This window comes from Lactuca virosa, chromosome 3 (genome assembly GCF_052849685.1).
Source record: "Lactuca virosa cultivar CGN04683 chromosome 3, Lactuca_virosa_CGN04683_v6, whole genome shotgun sequence".
Lineage (NCBI taxonomy): Eukaryota > Viridiplantae > Streptophyta > Magnoliopsida > Asterales > Asteraceae > Lactuca > Lactuca virosa.
This window is the reverse complement of record NC_136428.1, coordinates 87,717,326-87,737,577: the sequence shown is the minus strand read 5'-3', so window position 1 is coordinate 87,737,577 and position 20,252 is coordinate 87,717,326. Positions and strand designations below refer to the sequence as shown.

The 20,252-nt window shown below is 37.6% G+C and overlaps 1 protein-coding gene across 2 annotated transcripts; it reads right to left on the bottom strand.

The window, feature by feature from the left end:
- Positions 1-608: 608 nt before the first annotated feature.
- Positions 609-3,221, bottom strand: LOC145166147 (Major facilitator superfamily protein). 2 transcript variants are annotated; one of them, XM_079085081.1, is made up of 2 exons: positions 2,667-3,221; positions 609-2,182 (listed from the first exon to the last, which is right to left on the bottom strand). In XM_079085081.1, the coding sequence occupies exons 1-2, from the start codon at positions 2,893-2,895 to the stop codon at positions 801-803; spliced, it is 1,611 nt and encodes a 536-aa protein (XP_078941207.1). In that variant the 5' UTR covers positions 2,896-3,221; the 3' UTR covers positions 609-800. The 2 variants fall into 2 exon arrangements, with proteins under 2 accessions (XP_078941207.1, XP_078941208.1); XM_079085082.1 differs by having other exon boundaries at positions 2,534-2,809.
- Between the last annotated feature and the right edge of the window lie 17,031 nt (positions 3,222-20,252).

Sequence of the window (20,252 nt, the reverse complement as noted above, 5' to 3'; positions counted from 1 at the left end):
AAGTTGAAAATAATCAATTTTGTTATATATAAATTAACTTTTTTTATAATAATTCAAATCACGTAAGGCTAACCAAACATAAAATCACAAGAAGATCATGTGATTATGGAAAGTATAAAGAAATTATGGAAAGTATAAAGAAACGAACTAATTTTTTAAATATTTACCAACATAATCACGAATTTGGATATGGATTATAGTGGATTTTAATAATATACAAAAAATATATTTTTTTTCTTTTTAATTTGCATCGAACTTATTTAAAAAAAATTCTCTATGCTTTAAATTTGAAATGTTAATATCACTGGTTTTAATAAAATATAACTTTTTATCAAATTTCGGTAAAAACAAAAAAAAATCTTGAATTTTTTGATTTATTCATCGAATTTCGAAGATGTTTTTAAAACTGCATAGTACGTTTTCTTTCTATCGTAACACTTGGTTCAAATATTGAAATTCATTTTTTTTTAATAGATAATCTATTTTTATTGTAACCTGAAGTTTGTGCAAAACAATATTTGATTTCGTCAGAGAAAATATAAAGATTTATTTTGATTACTTTATTTAATGCAATAGTTACACCAAAGTATAACAAACATGGCAAAATCTTTAAAACAACGAACACATTCTTTTGTTTAAATGCATGTTTCGACATATCCTCTTTCTCAAACATTTACGTGATCAATACAAACACCAATAACACATCGCTACTACTCCCGTTTCCAAGGTAAAAAAATATCGTCAACAATTTACAACTTCCTATGCATATAGTATAACTCATTACGACATCTAAAATCCACTTAATTCCCTTCGTTTTTCACCAACTGTTGAGTATCTGATAACTCTACTTCCTCTTCATTCCAATTCCGGTCCTTTTGGAACAACAACTCAATCTGTTCCAACGACTTCCCTTTCGTTTCCGGAACAAGTTTATAAACAAAACCAACCGACAAAAACGAAAGAATTGTGAATATAAGAAACGTTCCCGCCATTGAAATTGCACGAGAAACCGATAAAAACGACATTGCCACGACTCCACTGCAAACCCTGTTTCCAACCGCTCCCAATGCCGATGCCTGAGCTCGAAGACGTAATGGAAAGATTTCCGATGTTAAAACCCAACAAACCGGACCGATTCCGATGGAAAAGAACGCTACGTTTCCACATATCGATAGAATCGCTAATTCCACTCCGAGAGTTGTTCCTTTGAACAACGAAAGACTTATCGCTAGACCGCATAAACAAATGGTCATTCCGATTGTGCTCACGTATAACAACGGTTTTCTCCCGATTTTATCGATGAGCATAATGGCAACCAAAATGAATAAGGTTTTCGCGATTCCGACGGCTACAGTTGCGGCCAAGAGTCTCGACTTTTCCTCAATTCCGGCGGTTTGTAGAATCTCGGGACTGTAGTATACCGTCGCGTCGATTCCGGTGATCTGTTGGAAACATTGGATTCCGAATCCGGTGATGAGCATTCTTCGTAAAGCAGGAGATGGATTTAGTAATTCCCGCCACACGGCTTTCTCTTCTTGATTCTCTCCGGTTCCGGTTCCGGTTCCGATTCCGGCCGCCTTCAGGATTTCCGATAGTCTCTCCTCTACCTCGGCTTCGATTTCATTTGTTTTCATCAAAACGGATCTTGCTTCATCGACTCGGTTTTGCATCACTAACCATCTTGGAGACTCAGGAATTATGAACAATGCGAATGCTATGAACACGGATGGAAGGATTCCGACAGCTAACATGATTCGCCAGTTTATATGTGAAGAAAATCCGGAAAATGCATAGTTGGACACATATCCCAAGAGAATCCCGATATTAATAAATATTTCAGGGAAGGAAGTGAAGGAGCCTCGAGAGATGGTCGGAGAAATCTCGGCGATGTACACCGGAGCAATCATGACACCAAAACCGATTCCAATTCCGGCGAGGAGGCGACCCATCATCAGAACTTGGAAACTAGGAGCTAAAGTCATTATAAGTGCTCCGATCTGAAATATAATTGCAGCTATGCCCATTGTCCATTTCCGGCCAAGTGCATCGGAGGCACGGCCGCCGCCTAGACTGCCCAATAGGGAGATGACACTCAAGATTCCGACGAGAATTTCTTCTTGAAACTCGGTGATTTTTAAATCTTCTTGGATAAATATGATTGCTCCACTCATAACACCCACATCTGAAAATTCAATATTGCTTGAATCAAATTTCAATATTGCATTAATAATCACATTGACACAATTCACAATTAGCACAATTAGCACAAAGGGATACGCTTCGAATAATGTACGATATGCATCAGGCATCTGTACGTAACAGTTTTTTTTTAGAATGCATTTAAAATTCCAATGAATTAGGCGAAATTAGGTATTATAGCATTTATGTCGTGTAGCTTGGAAACGGCTGACAGCCAAAACACATGGATCGCATGAATCTTTGCTGTTTCGATCAAGAACATGATTCGAAATCTCGGTTTTTTTGGGGATTCAAACGAAAGATCAATTAGATGAGGGGATGAAGAAAGTCAAACCTTAAATCCAGCCCAGAAAAATGGTTGTAACATCAGCTGAAACAGTTGTACATTTGTCTGTCGGCTACAGACTTCTAAAGCTGGATTTGAAGGTTTGAGATACCATTAAAGAGATAAGAAAAGGATCGAGTACCATAACCAAGGAGGACATTGTTGAGCGATGCAAATACAGCACAGGCGAATACATATTTCCTTGTGCTTTTCGTCCTTTCCTGCTGTGTCTGCTTGTAAGGTGCAACCTCCAAATCATCATCACTGTAATCGTTAAGCTCAGAATCCATTCTTCTGTATTTGTTCTTCGCTCCAAGAGGAACACTAGACATACCATTATCACCACCACTCCCATTTTCTTGGACACCCATACTGTTAACGATCGGAAAGATACTAATCGATTGAACGAAATCCCAATTAACTTATGGGTTTTCCGATTCGAAGTCCAATGAGAAGAACCCAGAAAGGAATTGGGTTAATTCATCTCATCCGATGAGATCTGGATTGGGGTAGAAATCAAGAAGTTGAATATGTATCTTTATTTGAAAACTATGAGCAAGTGGGACCCTTTAAATGCGATGTAAGGTGATGTTTGTGTAGGATTGGGAGAGAAAAAAGAAAGAATTGTATGACTTTATGTATAACGCGGTTTGTGACCCTTTAAACCTTGAAACAGTTTAAAGAAGAAAAGATGAAGATAGCTTTCGAGGTAACCGTAGTTGATTGCAACTATTTCCACTTAAAAAAAAAAAACAAAGTATTCTTTGATATTTATATAGATATTCTAATAAGATATAATATCAATATAAACGTTTACTTTCTTAAGAAAAAAAGTTTACACATAAAAAGAAAATATCAAATGCATATTTATACAACTACGTGATTTTCTATCTATCTGAGTTAACATCAAGGATCTGGGCCATGATTGCCTGAGTCTTTATATTTTCTGAGATGGGCTTTGGCCCGTTCATATAAAGTCTTAGTAGTCAGTGCGTCAGTGGTCCAAATTACAAAATAGCAGGGTTAGATCTTTCTTCCCTACCCAAAAATCATTAATCGGGTCCGCATTTTTTTTTTTGGATATATAAGAAAACTCTAGTTTCTTGTATAAAGGAATAATAAAAATTTGGAAAATTATGCATAAAACTTCTCCACTAATAAGCAATATTCTGATCAATTTGATTTTTTTTATCTAATTGATTATGATATGGTTTACGATCAAAAACTTCAGAAAAAGATAACCATTACAAATCAAATATAACATAAATTGAAATTTTGACCGAGATCAAATTAAACATACCATAATAATAATAATAATAACCGCAAAACAACTACATAATTGGTATTTTTACATAGATTCATAAATCAAACATTTATTTGCTCCAAACAAGAACTTGAATTGTAGACTAGTTTCCTTTAGGATAAATTATAATATGGTCTAGTGCTTTGAGGTCTTTCTTGTTTGGTTTTGTTTTCAAATTGGTCTTTAGCAAAATGATTGATTTGTCTTTACTGATTTCTTTTATTTTTTTTTATACTATTAATGAATGAATGGAAAATTATTAATTAAATATATTACAAATATATTAATTAAATAAATGGGTACCTTTTAAATGAAAACCCAAACCACTACCATCTTCTTACTGACCGGAAAACCAACTCCAGCCACTGTCACATTAAACTCCGTCATAGAAACGAGTCTAGGGCGTAAATGTTCATGATTGAAATGAAACCGATATTAGAATGCTGAAAGATCTAGTATGTCCAGTGGTCATTATAGAATGCTATTGTCAATAATATATGACTCTATAGGGTTACACCATATAGCAAGTTACCGTCAATTGATTATTTATTAGTATAATTTGATTATTAATAAATATATCAACACTTGTATTTAATTGGAAAATTATTATTTCATTGAAATAATATTTTTACTAATTGGAAATTTATTATTTGTGTAAATAATATTTATTGGAGAAATAACAACTTATGAAAATATATATCATAAAGTATGATTATTTATAAGTTATATTTATATCTTAATAAACTAGTTCAATTTATATAAAAGATAGTTTTATATAAAATAAGATATTTATATATAACTAGTTATTTAATATATATATATATATATATATATATATATATATATATATATATATATATATATATATATATTGGGATTTTTTTATAAAAATGATTGATTTTTATAAAGAAAACATATATATATATATATATATATATATATATATATATATATATATATATATATATATATATATATATAATAACTAGCCATGAGACAACTTTTGTCTCATGGGAGACATGCTTTTTCCGAAAATTGAAGGGGGGACCAAGCATGGCTTTCTTTTGAATTGTTTAATCAATTCATGCCATGCTTGGAACAAAGTTTTCCATACTTTTGTTTTATTGTCTCTTTTTCATTTTTTGACTATTAATAAGAAAGTGCATGGAATGATGGAAGGCACTTCTTGTAAGCTTCATTTCTCTTCTTCTTTGAGCCAAATCCGAGAGCAATGTGCTCTCTAAGAGGGATACCAAATTTCGAGCTTTACAAACTCTTCTTCTCCTCCATTCTCTTTCATTTTGATGTCAAAGAATGTCCCTTTGTTGCTTCACCTTTGAACATATATTTGGTATATATTTCAAAGGCTTATGAACAACAAATTACAAGTGAATACTAGCATGTTTTGATGGTTCTACTCTTGCTTGGTGGATACTTGTAGAGAACTCTTATTTAGAGTTTCATGTCATACTTCATAAACTTCCAACCTCCCATGAGGATCAAAGTCTTCAAAGGTTGTTATGTTTTCCCTTCTATGGCTGTTTTAATCTTTCTTTTTTTTAAACGGCGGAAATATTATTAAAAGCCCGCTGCCAAAAAGGAAAAGGCAGGGCAAACAAACAAATTACAAAACATTAAAAGGGGAATTACACCAATCTTCCCATTTACAATTATCAAAGCTTCCCCTGAATTTCACCCAACCAAACACTAAAGAAACAACATTATCCGCTAATTTTGATTGCGAACTACAAGTGTCGTTAAACCTTCGCTCGTTCCTTGTCTTTCATGCATACCATAAGAACCCGTAACATAAAGCAATTAAGATCTTTCTTCTTTTCGGGCAAGAACCCCAACACCCAGCAAATTTTACAAGTTCCCCAACATAATTGAAAGTGGGCGGTTGGATGTTACACCAATTAAGCAGCCGCAGCAAAGCATCCCGAGCAACAGGGCAATGCAAAAGAATATGGTTTGTCTCATCGCTTCCCACGTTACAAAGTAAACAAGATGTCGACACACCATTTATACCTCTACGCGCCAAAGCCATCGCAGTAGGGATACGATCCATACACACATGCCAAACGAAAATTGAAACTTTCAGCGGGACAATCTTAGGCCAAACCGTTGGATTGTAAACTACAAGGGCATTCAAATCCTCAATCACACTACGCAAGTCATGAACATAGAAACCTCCATCCCCCGAAAATCTCGATTTCCATTTATCAGGCTCAGAAGAAAATTGCACACGCTCCACAAGCCTAACCATTAAATCCAACTCCTCACGCTCAATCACAGTGTTGGGTTTCCTCTTCCAATCCCACTTCATCCTATCAGAGCCTACTCTTTCCGCAACAAAGCAGCTCTTTCGTTTGTCAAGTTCAAAAAGATGAGGGAACTTGACAGCCAGCGTACCATTACCCATCCAATCATCTAACCAAAACATAGTTTTGTTACCATCCCCAAGACAGATGTCAAAAGTAGAATTGAAATTCACCCCCAAGTTATTGAGACGAGAAACGATGCTGGCAATATTAAACCAACAACCACCTAACGATTTTTTAGCCCACCTGTCCACATGCTTCCTTTCACAATTATGTATTCCACAAATAACCCTCCTCCATACAGAATATTTTTCATCATACAACCTCCATAACCACTTGATAAGCAAAGAAATGTTTAGTGATTCAAGAGAACCAATACCTAGACTTCCCTTTCCTTTAGGTCCTAGCACAACATTCCAAGCCACCCAGTTTATCTTGCGCCTTTCTTCACAGCCTCCCCAAAAGAATTTTCTCCTAATTGACTCCAATCTGTCCAAAACAGATCTAGGAGCCCTAAAGAGAGAAAAATAGTAAAGAGGCAGACTTTCGAGAACAGATTTGGTTAGAGTAAACCGACCACCTGCAGACAAAGCTTTAGCTTTCCAGGAAGAGAGCCGTTTGTGCACCTTCTCCACAATAGGTTGCCAATTGCGCCTAAGGGACATATTAGCCCCAACGGGAACACCAAGAAATTTGAAGGGAATGGAAGCTGATTCGCAACCAAGAATGCGAGCGCACACGTTACAACTTCATTATCCGACACACCAACACCATAAACCTTTTACTTCTGGAGGTTGACTTTTAACCCCGAAGAGACATAGAAGCATCTGAGAATGCGCTCAAGATTCAAGAAATTGGAGCTCTCCCACTTACCAACGAAGATAGCATCGTCCTCATAGAACAAGTGAATGATAACCGGCCCATTGCCAGGAGTATTCACTCCATGAAAAATTGACTTCTGCCCAGCATATTTCATGACCGCATTGAGCCCCTCCATGGAAATGATAAACAAGAAGGGGGAAAGCGGGTCCCCCTGACGTATGCCCCTCGTTATGGGGAATTCCCTAGTGGCAGCACCGTTGATGAGCACCGAAGCCCTAGCAGAACAAAGACAACCCCTAATCCACTGCCTCCATTTCCCACCGAATCACATCTACTCCATTACATTGTCCAGGTAATTCCAATTTAAGGAATCAAAGGCTTTATCAAAATCAACTTTGAAGAAGAACGATTTGGATTTATTTTTCTTCGCCCAAGTAAATAATTCATTAATAATCAAAGGACCGTCCAGAATATTCCTTCCATGAATGAAAGCCGTTTGAACCTTATCAATAACCGACCCAATAACCTGTTTGATTCTATTTGCAAGAGCCTTTACGATTATCTTATACACACTTCCAATCAGACTAACCGGGCGAAACTCTGCCAATGTTTAAGGATCATTGACCTTGGGCAAAAGAGTAATAAAGGAATAGTTATTACCTCTCGAAAAACATCCAAATTCTTCAAAATGTTTCACAAACCTCATAACATCATCATGTATAAGGTTCCAAAAATGTTTAATAAAATGGAATGTGAAACCATCAGGCCCAGGAGCCTTGTCCCCGCCACAACTCCAAACTGCATCCTTGATCTCAGCAAGATCAAAAGGCCTCTCGAGAACATCTCTGTCACACCCAGATAAAACCTTGAAATTCTCATTAATCAAAAGAGGGCGACGAGGGTAATTCTCATGGAATTTAGAGGCAAAGAAAACTTGAGTCTCATGTTTTATGACATTTATGTCAGTGGTCCATTCCCCCATTGATTATTAACCCATTAATATTGCATCTTCTGTTCTTATATTTGATTGAGTTATGAAAAAAATGAGAATTCTCATCCCCATCGACAAGCCAGGTAATCCTTGATTTCTGAATCAGGTCCGATTTAGCAAGTTTTTCCATCTCCAAGATTCGATGTTTTTTTCCCTCCTTTTCCACAATTTCGAATTCTAATAGAAGTCTATCTTCAGCCTCAAGCTCCAACTGATCAACTCTAGCTCTCAAGTCCAACAGGGACTTATTTTCTTTTTCATATTCAACACGCCTCCAATTTTTGATACAACTCTTAACAAACCTAAGTTTATCAGAGAGATATCGATCTGGAGGACCTCCCCCATTGAACTTATCCCAAGCCTCAATGACAAGCTGATCGAAGCCATCCCTTAATAACCGCGATTTGAAAAATCAAAAAGGGGAAGGACCAAAATCCAAGAAACAAGTTCGAAGAAGAATTGGACAGTGATCCGAGTGTTCCCTTGGCAGAGCAAGAACGGCAGCACAGGGAAAGACCGCCAAGAAACTAGGGCATACAAGAAAACGACCCAGTTTGCTCAATTTACAACCATCCTCACAGAAAAAAGTGAATTTTCTGGCCCCCCCCCCTCCCCCCCCCCATGTTTAAGTCAATTAATCCAGCATCCAAGATGAATTTGTTAAAAATAGCTACGATATTAGGGCAAAAGACGGAATTAAACCTCTCCTCCGGATTTCTTACAACATTAAAATCACCAAAGAAGACCCAGTTTCCTTGTCTAGAACTAATTAGATCGACAAGATTAGTCCATAGAATCTTTTTCTCACCAGGAGCCTGAGGAGCATAAACGTTAACCAAGATTGTTTTAATCTTTCTAACTCTTGCAAAATGATCCTTGGTGGGTAAAATAGTTTTAGTTTTATTCAACATTTTTAAAGCTTCCGTTGTCATTTTTACCGGTTGTGAAACTGGATTTTTGAATAAAAATCCAACAATTGGTATCAGAGCCATTTTTGCAAGATTAGTTAGATTATTTCTTTAGTTGATGAAATCTTTGTTTTTGGAAAACATGGATGGTTTTCTCTTTGCAAGAAAAATCCATACATATTTTCTATGACAACTTTAAAATGTTTATAATTGTTTATTTTTGACCAAAAGTTTACATGCATCTTTTTGGTCATGAAAGTTGTCTTAGAAAAACAAAGAGTTGTTTTATATATTTTTGAGTATATAAATATGTATGATGTGCATAAACTAGCCATGGACCTTTGTGTTTTTGCATGTGTTGATTTGTTTAAAATGGTTGTAATTATTTATTTATTCATATTGTATGTAATAATTAAATAGATAGTTTTCATTTGTTAATTTTTGTAAGTAATAGATTAGTTTTAGAAATAGTTTATTTTTATAAAAATATAACAATTATGAAGATGGTGGCCATTTTGAAGATCAAAAGTTTATAAACTTGATTTTATTAAAGTTTCTCAAACTTTATAAAATTATTTTTATAAGCTTGCTACAAGGTGTTAAAGCAAGTGGGAGCACATGAAGACTTTACAAGATATATGTCCCTTATGTCCCTTTAGGAATGGACTTGATAATTTTGTGATGGCTCACAAAATTATTACTAGTTAATGGCTTGGTTTATACACATATGTTATAATTATTATGCATGTTTGTGTTGTTTTATGTTTATGTTATTATTATTATGTTATGGTTGATAAATTAGTTTTTCAAATGCAAAATAATATTTGAACATAAATAAACATCACAAGGATTTTGGTTTTAATGAAATTTACCTTTTAACATAAGATGATAAAAAATATTTTTACAATAAAACAAGCTTTATCGTTAAAACTAGTAACCGGTAACATTTCGAGATTAAAATTGTATAAGTTTAAAATAGAGATTTGTAAACTTATCAAACTCCAAACCTTATTTTATAAAATGAAGTTTTATTAAAATGTTTCCAAATGTTCTAAAGCGCTCAAATGATCTAACTTAATACTAGTTATTAATTTAAAACTTTGATCGCGTCAATTATATAAAATCGGGTTTTATATATAGAACATTGTTAAAAAAATATGACTTTACATGAAATAAGTTTTTTAAAGTATACCATGGTTTATTGAATGCATGCAATAACCATGGTATAACATGTTTTTTAAACTAGAATTATAAAAACATCAAAGACCCCTTACAAACCTCAAATCTATGCAATCATTTTTTAAAAGAACACTCGCACGTCTCTTGTATGCACTAATGGGATAAAGGATACCTAACCGCTTAGTGTTATCTTTTGATGGCCGAGGTGTTTTCGCGATTTCTATAACCAAGTTATAGGCCGATTACACAAGTTTTTCAAATTGGATGATTTGATAAAAAATCTTTTGTGATAAAAGATATCTAAGCAAGAGAGTTCCGAGGCATAGATGAGATCAAAAATGTCTAATTAAATTTGTTATTAGCAATCTCATAAATCAAGGAATTATATAGTAGTATATAATTGATAATCGATATCTACCGAGTTGAATTCGGATGAATGGGATAAAGGATACCAAACCATTTATTTATTTTGCAACTTGGAGCATAAACTTTGATAATTAAGGTTTTAGAAACTAAAAGGGGTATTAATTATTAAAGATTAAATATTGAAAATACTAAATGAATTTTGTTAAAATTTTGTAGATATATAATCCACTCTCATAACCATAAATTGTCATTTCTCTTTAAATGACTTAATGAAACAATAACATTCAATAGATACAACTTCAATGAATGGGTTCATGTCTTAAGAGACAATCTCGTGAGAGATATGAAATTGTATAAACTTAAAGGTCTGAATCCTAAACAAATTACTTTGAGTAATAGACCTAAATATGTTACCTAGTAAAGGCATCACTGTGATGCTCAAGATGCTTCTAACATCAAGCTAGGAATAGTTATTCATGACTTCTAGGAAGTTTTGGATAATTTAAACATATATCTGATGATATAACAGGTCAAACAATATTCCAATAAATACAGTGATATTTTATTTAAAGCTAGTTTAAACATTAGAATAATGCAAGGATAAAAGAGTCACCTTATGTGATCTAAAAGGCCCATGTTTTATGAAATAAACACCTTTAAGCTCAAGAAATCCAATAAGGCCCACATAGATGGATCTTGTTTCTTTTGTGAAGAAACTGGACACTGGTAGAGGAACTTCTCCTCTTATCTAGAAAGAAAGTCTGAAAGAGACCAGTACTTCAAGTATCTACTAGATAGAACTCATACTTTTCGTGTAACACTCAAGTACTTGGTACTTGAATGTTAATCTAATATTTGTAACTTGATTGCAAATATTTACAGAAGACTAACTAGCTGAGCACAAGTAAGTTGGAACTACACTCTCGAAGTTTAGTTTATTATTTATGCTTAGAACATAAATTTCTTGTAATATAAAACAATGTTTGTTTTGGAACAATGTATGTTTTAAATTTAGCATGTATAAATATTAATGTCTTAGTTATTTATTTAAATGTTTGATTATTTACTAGATCGTTTTTCATAACGATAATACTCATATTCTGAAATGATTGACTTCTATTTTTGAGACTATATCTCTTAATAGAATTACAAAGTAAATGTCAACATTTTATAAATAAATTAAGTTCTATATGCAAGCATTTTTGACTTAAACTTGTTTTAAATCAAACATATCCATGACATTGTTATCTTTATTGTATAAATGAAATCCATATATTTCAACTTCAAGAAAGGGATATTTGAAGACAAATAATGTAGTTTATTTGACATATGTGAATCTTATTTATACATAAAAGATTCCTAATAATATTTTCACTAAAGTGTACAGAAAATAATTATTAAGGAACTATATTCTTTGGTGTATGACTTCCTTTCTAATGAATGTCTATGATTGAGCACAATATACAACCCAGTAGTACCATCTAAAGCCTTCGTGATGATAAAGGGTGAATTAAACGTTACTTGATATTAGTTTACTTTCTAATCGGTAGAAATGTCCTCCTTTTAACCTTTTTGGGATTATACTTCAATCACTATTAACTGTATCTAGAATACAAACACCAACTAATTATATAATTGTAGAATATTCTAAAAGGGCATTTAGATTATTATATATAAACCCACCAAGAATAAGTTCATTTATTCCTCTAAAAGCTGAGTTAGCAGAAAGCAAGCTTCTAATGACAAGCAAGTGTGAGGCACATGGAACTTGAAGCAACTCAAGAACCATAGCCGGATGTAACAATTGTTGTCACTAGTTTCAACAAGGAATTGTTGAACATGAAAAATAGCTATTCATAAACACAAATTGTTCACAGTAATGGTAGAAATCATCTATGACTTGAGATATGTTGAATCTCTCATTGATGAGTTCTTGATGGTTTCTAGTTAAACCATCAACTACCAAAATGTTATATCAGATCTTGAATCTGACAAATGACTTAGAGTCATGAATATTGAGATGTAATTCATGTTTAATAATCAAGTATGAGCTTGATTAATCTTTCTCTCTATAGCAAGGCTAGAAGGAGTAAGAGATTCTTCTAGAAAGAATATATATGGATATATATACACATTTAGTAATACTTGTTATATAAGGATTTTCTCATACTCATTTCATTGACTATGGTCCTTATCATACTCATGACATTGACTATGATCAAACCTTTTCACAAGTAGCTATGATTAGATCAACAAGGATATTATTTACTATAACTTCATATTCTTAATATAAGATATACAAATAGATTTCAAGAAAGACCGCTTTTCTTAATAGATATCTACTAGAAGATATCTATATAGCTTAGCCTAGAGGTTTTCTTAATCCATGTTACCCTAACTAAATGTGGAAGGCTTACGATCCACTTGTGGATATAAAGCAAACATCTCAAGGTTGGAATAGTCATTTTAATATAAAGATACAAGGTATGCTTTTATATCAAAATGAAAAATAACGTGTGTGTGTTTACTAAGAACTAGTGGGAGGATAGTGATATTCCTAATCTTGTATGAAAGAGACATACTTAATCATTTCATGTAACGCCCCGACTCTCAGGTAATACTTTCATGGCTCTAATTTCCATAATTTTAAGGTCTACTCGACGAGTTGGATGCCCTAACGCGTCGAGTAGAAGCGGACTGGGCCACGTGTTTAAGTGACCTACTCGCCGAGTCCAAGATAAGACTCGACAAGTAGGAGATGGAGGATAAAACCCTAATTTCCAGGGTTTTGCACCCTATTTAAAGGATCATAAGCCTCATTTAGCCCCCTTACAACCTCTTGAGAGTCCAACAAACCCTAATCCGTGTGTGTGCTCCATTCTTGTGTGTTTTAAGCTTTGGAAGGTGGATCTTAGTGAGAAGAGCTTGGAGAGCAAGTGGCTAGAAGAAAGGATCTGATATCTACCTCAGTTAGCATCTTTTGGAAGGTATCAAGTCGTTACCTTGACCTCATTTCCTCCTAGATCTCATTTGGTTAAAGATTAGGGCTTTTCTAGCATATTATGAAGCTATTCTTGGGTATGAGCTAAGATATGAAGTTGTAACTTCATATCTGGACTCTCTTTGGTCTTTAAGTCCATAAAGCTTTTAGCTTTAGCAAGTATGAACCTCTCCTTAAGTGTAAAACTCAATTTCAAGCATGGTTTTGACATTATAAGACTTTAGAGCCTTGTATGCACGTAAAGTTTGCAACTTTACGTGATAAACATGCCTTGGGAAGCTGGATCTGCAATATGGAACCTTAAAATGGCTTAATAAGCATCTGAATGGATAATGGACTGAAGGGACTCGACGAGTTGCATGGTCAACTCGGCGAGTCCGATGAAGATTGTCGTACATGGACTTCTGCATGGATTCGGCGAGTCAGTGGGGCGACTCGGCGAGTCAACTGGGGTTTTCCCGACTTTTGGACACACATGGACTCGGCGAGTTGCAGGGAAAACTCGACGAGTCAGTGGGGGGATTTCACGACTACTCGAGTTCTAGAAGGACTCGACGAGTCAGTGACTGCACTCGTCGAGTCGGGTCAACATGGACTGTTGACCTTGACTGTTGACTTGGACTTTGACCACGAGTTGACTAATTGACTTTTGGGGCATTTTGGGAAATTGGAAATATACAAGTATGGTTCTATGGTGAATATAGGTGGTGGAGTTTGTGACGGTGATCCAAGAGTTTGAGCTTATCTTTCAAGTCGACAGTTGCGAGGTGAGTTATCATCACTATACTAAGGGGTCTAAGGCACTAAGTCCGGCCCATTGAATTCGATATCCCAGTAATTGATTATGTGTTGAATAGGGGATGATTATGCATGCTAGTTGCTATGCCAGTTAGGTAGATCTGTAGGACTACCTGTGTTACTGTTCAATTATCAGTATGTGTTATTAGTTGTATATGTGGACACGTGGTGTGGGTAGGGTTGAGGGTGCACTGTCTTGTGCAGTGACCAACAAACCCTGGAGTATGCCAGATATGAGCTGAGGGTCGGGAAGGCATACCAGACTTATACTGAGGCCTCATTAGCATACCAGATACGAGCTGAGGACCAAGTGGTATGCCAGACTCGTACTGAGGGCAAGTCATATATGTTCCAGTGTAGGACTACAGGGGGCAAGCCAGATGTGAGTTGTGGGCCGGATGGCAAGCCAGACTCATATTGTGGGCTCAGGGGGTAATCCAGTCTGTAGAGTTGTGGACCCAGTACATGTTGTTATTTGTATATGATTTATGTGCAGTGTATCATTATTTTGGGGGAAACTCACTAAGCTTTCAGGCTTACGATTTCAGTGTATTGTTTCAGGTACATTAGGGGATCGCAGCAAGGTAAAGGCGTGATCGTACAGCTCCTCATGTTTTGTTTATGTTTCTGGGAAAATTCTGATATTATACATTTTGAAAACAAGTTTGTAATGATTTAATGGTTTTGAAATGTTTTTAAAAGTTCAAATTTGGCATGATTTTATGGGTGTTACAAGTTGGTATCAGAGCCTTGGTTTGAGTGAATTGGAGGAACATTCGTGTGAATTCAGTCTCAAATCAAGGAAGGATTTTCAAAATAAATTTTAAAATGGTTTTCAAAATAAGTGAATGAGGATGCAGGGTGTACGATCAGCCGGAGCCAATAAGTAAACCCCAAAATACCATGCAGTTATTTGATTATGTGATATGTTAGATCAGCATGCTAGTACTAAGATAGGGATCCTCAGGAATCGTATGATAGAATTTCCTGATCTTTGATGCCTTATCTTATGTAGAGTACCTCATTGATTGTTGTATGAATCTTTCGTGTGTGAATTAACTATTGGGTGAATACTCCAAGTCACATGCTACATGGGTTAAATGATCTTAGGGTAAGGGATTTGGTCCTACTGTGCAGCTCTTGTCTGAGTCCAACCGTTGTGGGATTAAATCTTTTAGTCTAAGATTGTTTAAGCCATGCGGTATGTGATTGTATTCATGCAATAGTTAACTGGCACTAATGGAGGGTGGTGTGGCAGTTGGTGGATGGGTGGGTAGTGAGAGGTTGGGAGGCCAGTTATGAGATATTTAGCATTCCTCTAGGAGTGAGGATTGAGCTCTCGTTATGTTATGTATGCAGTTAGGGCGTTGTGATGATACTTGAGACAAATATGGGTAGGTGTGGAAGGTAGTATGGGCCCGTACTACTGAAAGCACAGGACCCATACGCGTAGCGGGGAAGTCACAAACCCTAGGGTTTGGTTGGGAGTAGGTTTCCCGTTGTTTATGTGGATTATCTGATATCATCCTGGTATATGTTCAGTATGGTGATGGCGAAACGATTTGAGGCGGGATCTGGATCAGGATCGGGGGCGAGTGGCCAGGATAGGCCGGTATTGTCCATCAATCAGATACATGAGATGATTTACATGGAGGTTTCTCATATTTTTCGAGAAGAATTGTTCTGTGTCGTGGATCGGGTCACCACCAGGGTGATCGCCAAGTTCGAGGAGCAAGTTGCAGCGTTGCAATATGGGAGAGATGTTGCTACCAGGATGACCACTGGAGGAGTGCCGGTGGTGGGGTTACAACTAGGAAAGAAGAGGAGGGAATTTTCAGCAGAGGACGAAGGGTTGGGGGCTGCTGACCTGGTACTGGAAGTCAGGAGGGTCAGGAGGTGTGTGGCAAGTGTGGGGGAACCCACGTATATGCTTGTCACAAATTCAGGTGCTACAAGTGCGGGGAGAGAGGGAATGTGCAACGGGATTGCAAGAAGGATAAAATATGCTTTCACTGTCACCAGCCAGGTCATTTCAGGTCTAGTTGTGCTGCGTTGAGGACGGAAGGAATTCAAATTCCAGCGGTCATCGTTCCTCAGGAGGTCAAAGTCGAGTCGCAAGAAGTCTCTGGTATGTAATTAGAAACCCCAATTCTGTAATTATATTATGGTCAAATCGTATGTAATCAATATTTATTTTGTCTTGGAACATTGTTAAGTATGGATAAGAAATAAATTCGGGTTAGTTGCATGTTTTGTCTGGTCTATGTGTTGCGGAGCTTCATGAGTTGTTAGGTCACTAGAAGTGTCAGGAGAATTTATTGTCAGGGGATTTTAAGGGCTGGTCAGGGAAGGTAGCATGGTTGGATACCATGGTTCGCGGCAATGGTTTTGTTCATATCAATCTTTTGGTTATGGCTTCTCAGTCATGGGGATGGGCTTGGTATCGGTTGTGAGCCCAGTGGCTTTATGGATTCGAGTTGTTGATGCAGAGCTAGTGATTTTTGGTTTGAGGCCTCAAGGGTTTTGCTCGAAGCCGGGAATGCTAGCCGCGGGGCTCAGGAAGGGAGTGATGATTATGATCAGCTTGAGTTTTGCAGTTGGAAGTAGAATGGTTGATTGATGGATTGGAACGTCGTTTTCTAGGGCAAGGGTTGTGCCCTGTCAGTTTTTCGAGATCGAAGGAGTGAGTAGGCTTGTGACCCCAGGATCAGGTTGTATTCTAGCTCGGGTCAGTTGGTTGCAGGGATTGGAGACATTATTTCAGCGCCGGTGAGCGCAGGTGGGTCGATGTAGCATAAGTATTTTGTGAGGTCCGATTTACCTTGGATCTCTTGTATTAGGTGGTAAGGATTGATTATGCGACCTATTGCACTTTTGGGATTATAGACTATGTCTTGGGAGTAGTTTGTAGCCCGGTTTAGGGCAGATGTTGCTTCAGCTACTGCAGTTTAGTTGTGGACGTTTGAGCGGGTAAGTGAGTCAGGGTGCGAGCCCCGAATAGAATGAGTTTTAGAGCCCGAGAGCGGGAAACTTGTTTGGAAAGCCTTTGGAAAAGGGGTATTATGTGGGAGGTCTGTGGATAGGGTCCCACAGAAGGGTTATTCAGCATTATCAGGTTTCAGTGGTTTTAGCAACCGTTCGTGATTGACGAACGAAAGCACCAAGGGAAGTAGCTCGTCGCCGATGTATTAGTTGGAGCATTTATCTTTTGTTCTTCAGGACTTGAGTGTGGGTTCATTCAAGAATTAGTGATTATCGGTTTCACTGGGATTCAGGAAGTGTTCATTTGGTTCTTAGAAGTGTGGGATCAATTGGGATTGTCTAGTAAGGGAGCACTAGTTGTAAAGAGTTGATTGTCATCAGATCGATCGTTGGGAAGTGAAAAGGATGGGGAATCCTCCAATTTTCATGTGTTGTGAAGGCTTAGCCGAATCTAAGTAGGGGAGAGTTACCTCCGGGATGCAGAAGTGGGAGAGGTTTTGAAACGGGGATAAGTTTCACAACCCGACAGGGAGAATGGAGGCCCCAGTGGCTGCTGGGTTTGAGGGTTGTGTCGGTTGGGGGTTCGGTAACACTCCCCAGCATAAGAAACACGTCTTATTAGTGCTTGATAGCAGAAGTCGGGGAACCAGGTTGGAGTTCTAGTTATGAATTGAGTTCAGTTCGAGTATTTGGTCAAGGGTGTGCTCGACTCTGAGGTTTATTTTTTTTGGATTGATAGATTGAGGGTTTTGTTAGTGGCCAGGGCTCGGCAGTACATTCAACATGGGTGTGCGGGTTATTTAGCGTATGTGGTAGACATGCGGGTCAGGGAACAGACCATGGGTTTCCGAGAGGGTGGATAATCGACATGAGGCCTAGGGTTAGGACAGGGTTAGAGTACACTGAATGGATCAGGAGTTCGGAACCCCAAGTGGGTGAGAACAGTCTCCATGGGGACGATCACCAGGAGGTGTGGTCGAGGGAGATGCTCAACAGTTTAGAGTGGTCTGGATAGACTGAAGGCCTGGTGAGGCGGTCCAGTCATGCTGAAGACTCTGTATGTGTTTGTAGATCTATTTGCGGGTATTGAGTATGCTGCTATGCTATAGCAATCAGTAGGTCTGTCCCCAAGTATTGAACATGCTGATGGAGTAGGCTGATGACTTTGTATGGGTTTTGTTAGTTATATGACCAGGTTCTGAGTATATATGTGTTATGGAGTAGAAACTTGTTCTACAAGTGGATAGTGTAGGGTGAGGTTTCAGCACTGTGACACTTGTTGGTGTTGTGAAGGACATTTATTAGGTTATTGGGAGGAAATGGGTACCTCCAGGATGGAGTGCTGGACATCTAAAGTGACGACAACGGTGTCGATAGGTTATCGGGAGCTTTCCAGTCATGAGCTTAGGGCCGGAAAGGGCATACCAGAATCATGTTGTGGGCTCAGAGGCAATCCAGAGCTATGCTGAGGACCATGTAAGGGTATTCCAGTTATAGGATGTGGGCATAGAGATTGTGTTGGTTATGTCTCTGGTAGGAGCGCGTTCGGATTGGATGTATTGTTGAGATTCGGGGGAGTTGCACTCGATTGTGACGAATCAGAGGATTGTGGATGAGATGCAAGTATAGATCCTAGGATCTCAAGTTATGAGTAGAACCTAGTTATGTTCATAGAGGTATTCCAATCTAGGGTATTCCATCCTGAGGATGACCGGACCCTATGATTGATTGGACCTGATATGTTTGGTATTCCAACCCGAGGGCTGATTGGGCCAAACATGTGTGGGGATACGAGGGTATTCCATCCTAGGGATGACTGGACCCGTCGTAGGCATTCCTGGTATTCCAGCCCGAGGCTGATTGGGCCAGGCATGAGTGTTCGTGTTTATTTAGTGGATTGATTATGTATGATATTTTGGGAGCTGAAGGATGCATTATCCTGTCAGCACAAAGGGTTCGCTTCAGGAAGAGGGAAAGTTGGGTTTCCGATACTTTGGATCATCAGGATTTTTGTCAGGTTGGCAAAGGGGCACGTAGGATAGGCCTTTTGAAAATGTTCGGTTGGCTTCACATCGCTTTTCATGTTGGCCAGCTGAAAAGGCGCATAGTGGATGAGTAGGCGGTTGTGTCGCTGGGTGATGTTCAGGTCAGAGAACACTTGAATATAGGGAAACCAGTGGCAGCATCGGAAAGGATCCGAGTAGACTTGGGAGCCAGAGTCCAAGATGTGGGAGCATTATCGTGAATTGTTCACTGCAGCAGACTTCGAGGACGAAGTCTAGTTCAAGTGGGGGAGAATTGTAACGCCCTGACTCTCAGTTAATAATTTCATGGCTCTAATTTCCATAATTTCAAGGTCTACTCGACGAGTTGGATGCCCTGACTTGTCGAGTAGAAGCGGACTGGGCCACGTGTTTAAGTGACCTACTCGCCGAGTCCAAGATAGGACTCGACGAGTAGGAGCTGGAGGATGAAACCCTAATTTCCAGGGTTTTGCACTTTATTTAAAGGATCATAAGCCTCATTTAGCCCCCTTACAACCTGTTGAGAGTCCAGCAAACCCTAATCCTTCTGTGCTCCATTCTTGTGTGTTTTAAGGTTTGGAAGGTGGATCTTTGTGAGAAGAGCTTGGAGAGCAAGTGGCTAGAAGAAAGGAACGTGTGGGGATCTGATATCTACCTCAGTTAGCATCTTTTGGAATGTATCAAGTCGTTATGTTGACCTCATTTCCTCCCAGATCTCATTTGGTTAAAGATTAGGGCTTTTCTAGCATATTATGAAGCTATTCTTGGGTATGAGCTAAGATCTGAAGTTGTAACTTCAGATCTGGACTCTCTTTGGTCTCTAAGTCCATAAAGCTTTCAGCTTTAGCAAGTATGAACCTCTCCTTAAGTGTAAAACTCCATTTCAAGCATGGTTTTGACATTATAAGACTTTAGAGCCTTGCATGCACGTAAAGTTTGCAACTTTACGTGATAAACATGCCTTGGGAAGCTGGATCTGCAATATGGAACCTTAAAATGGCTTAATAAGCATCTGAATGGATAATGGACTGAA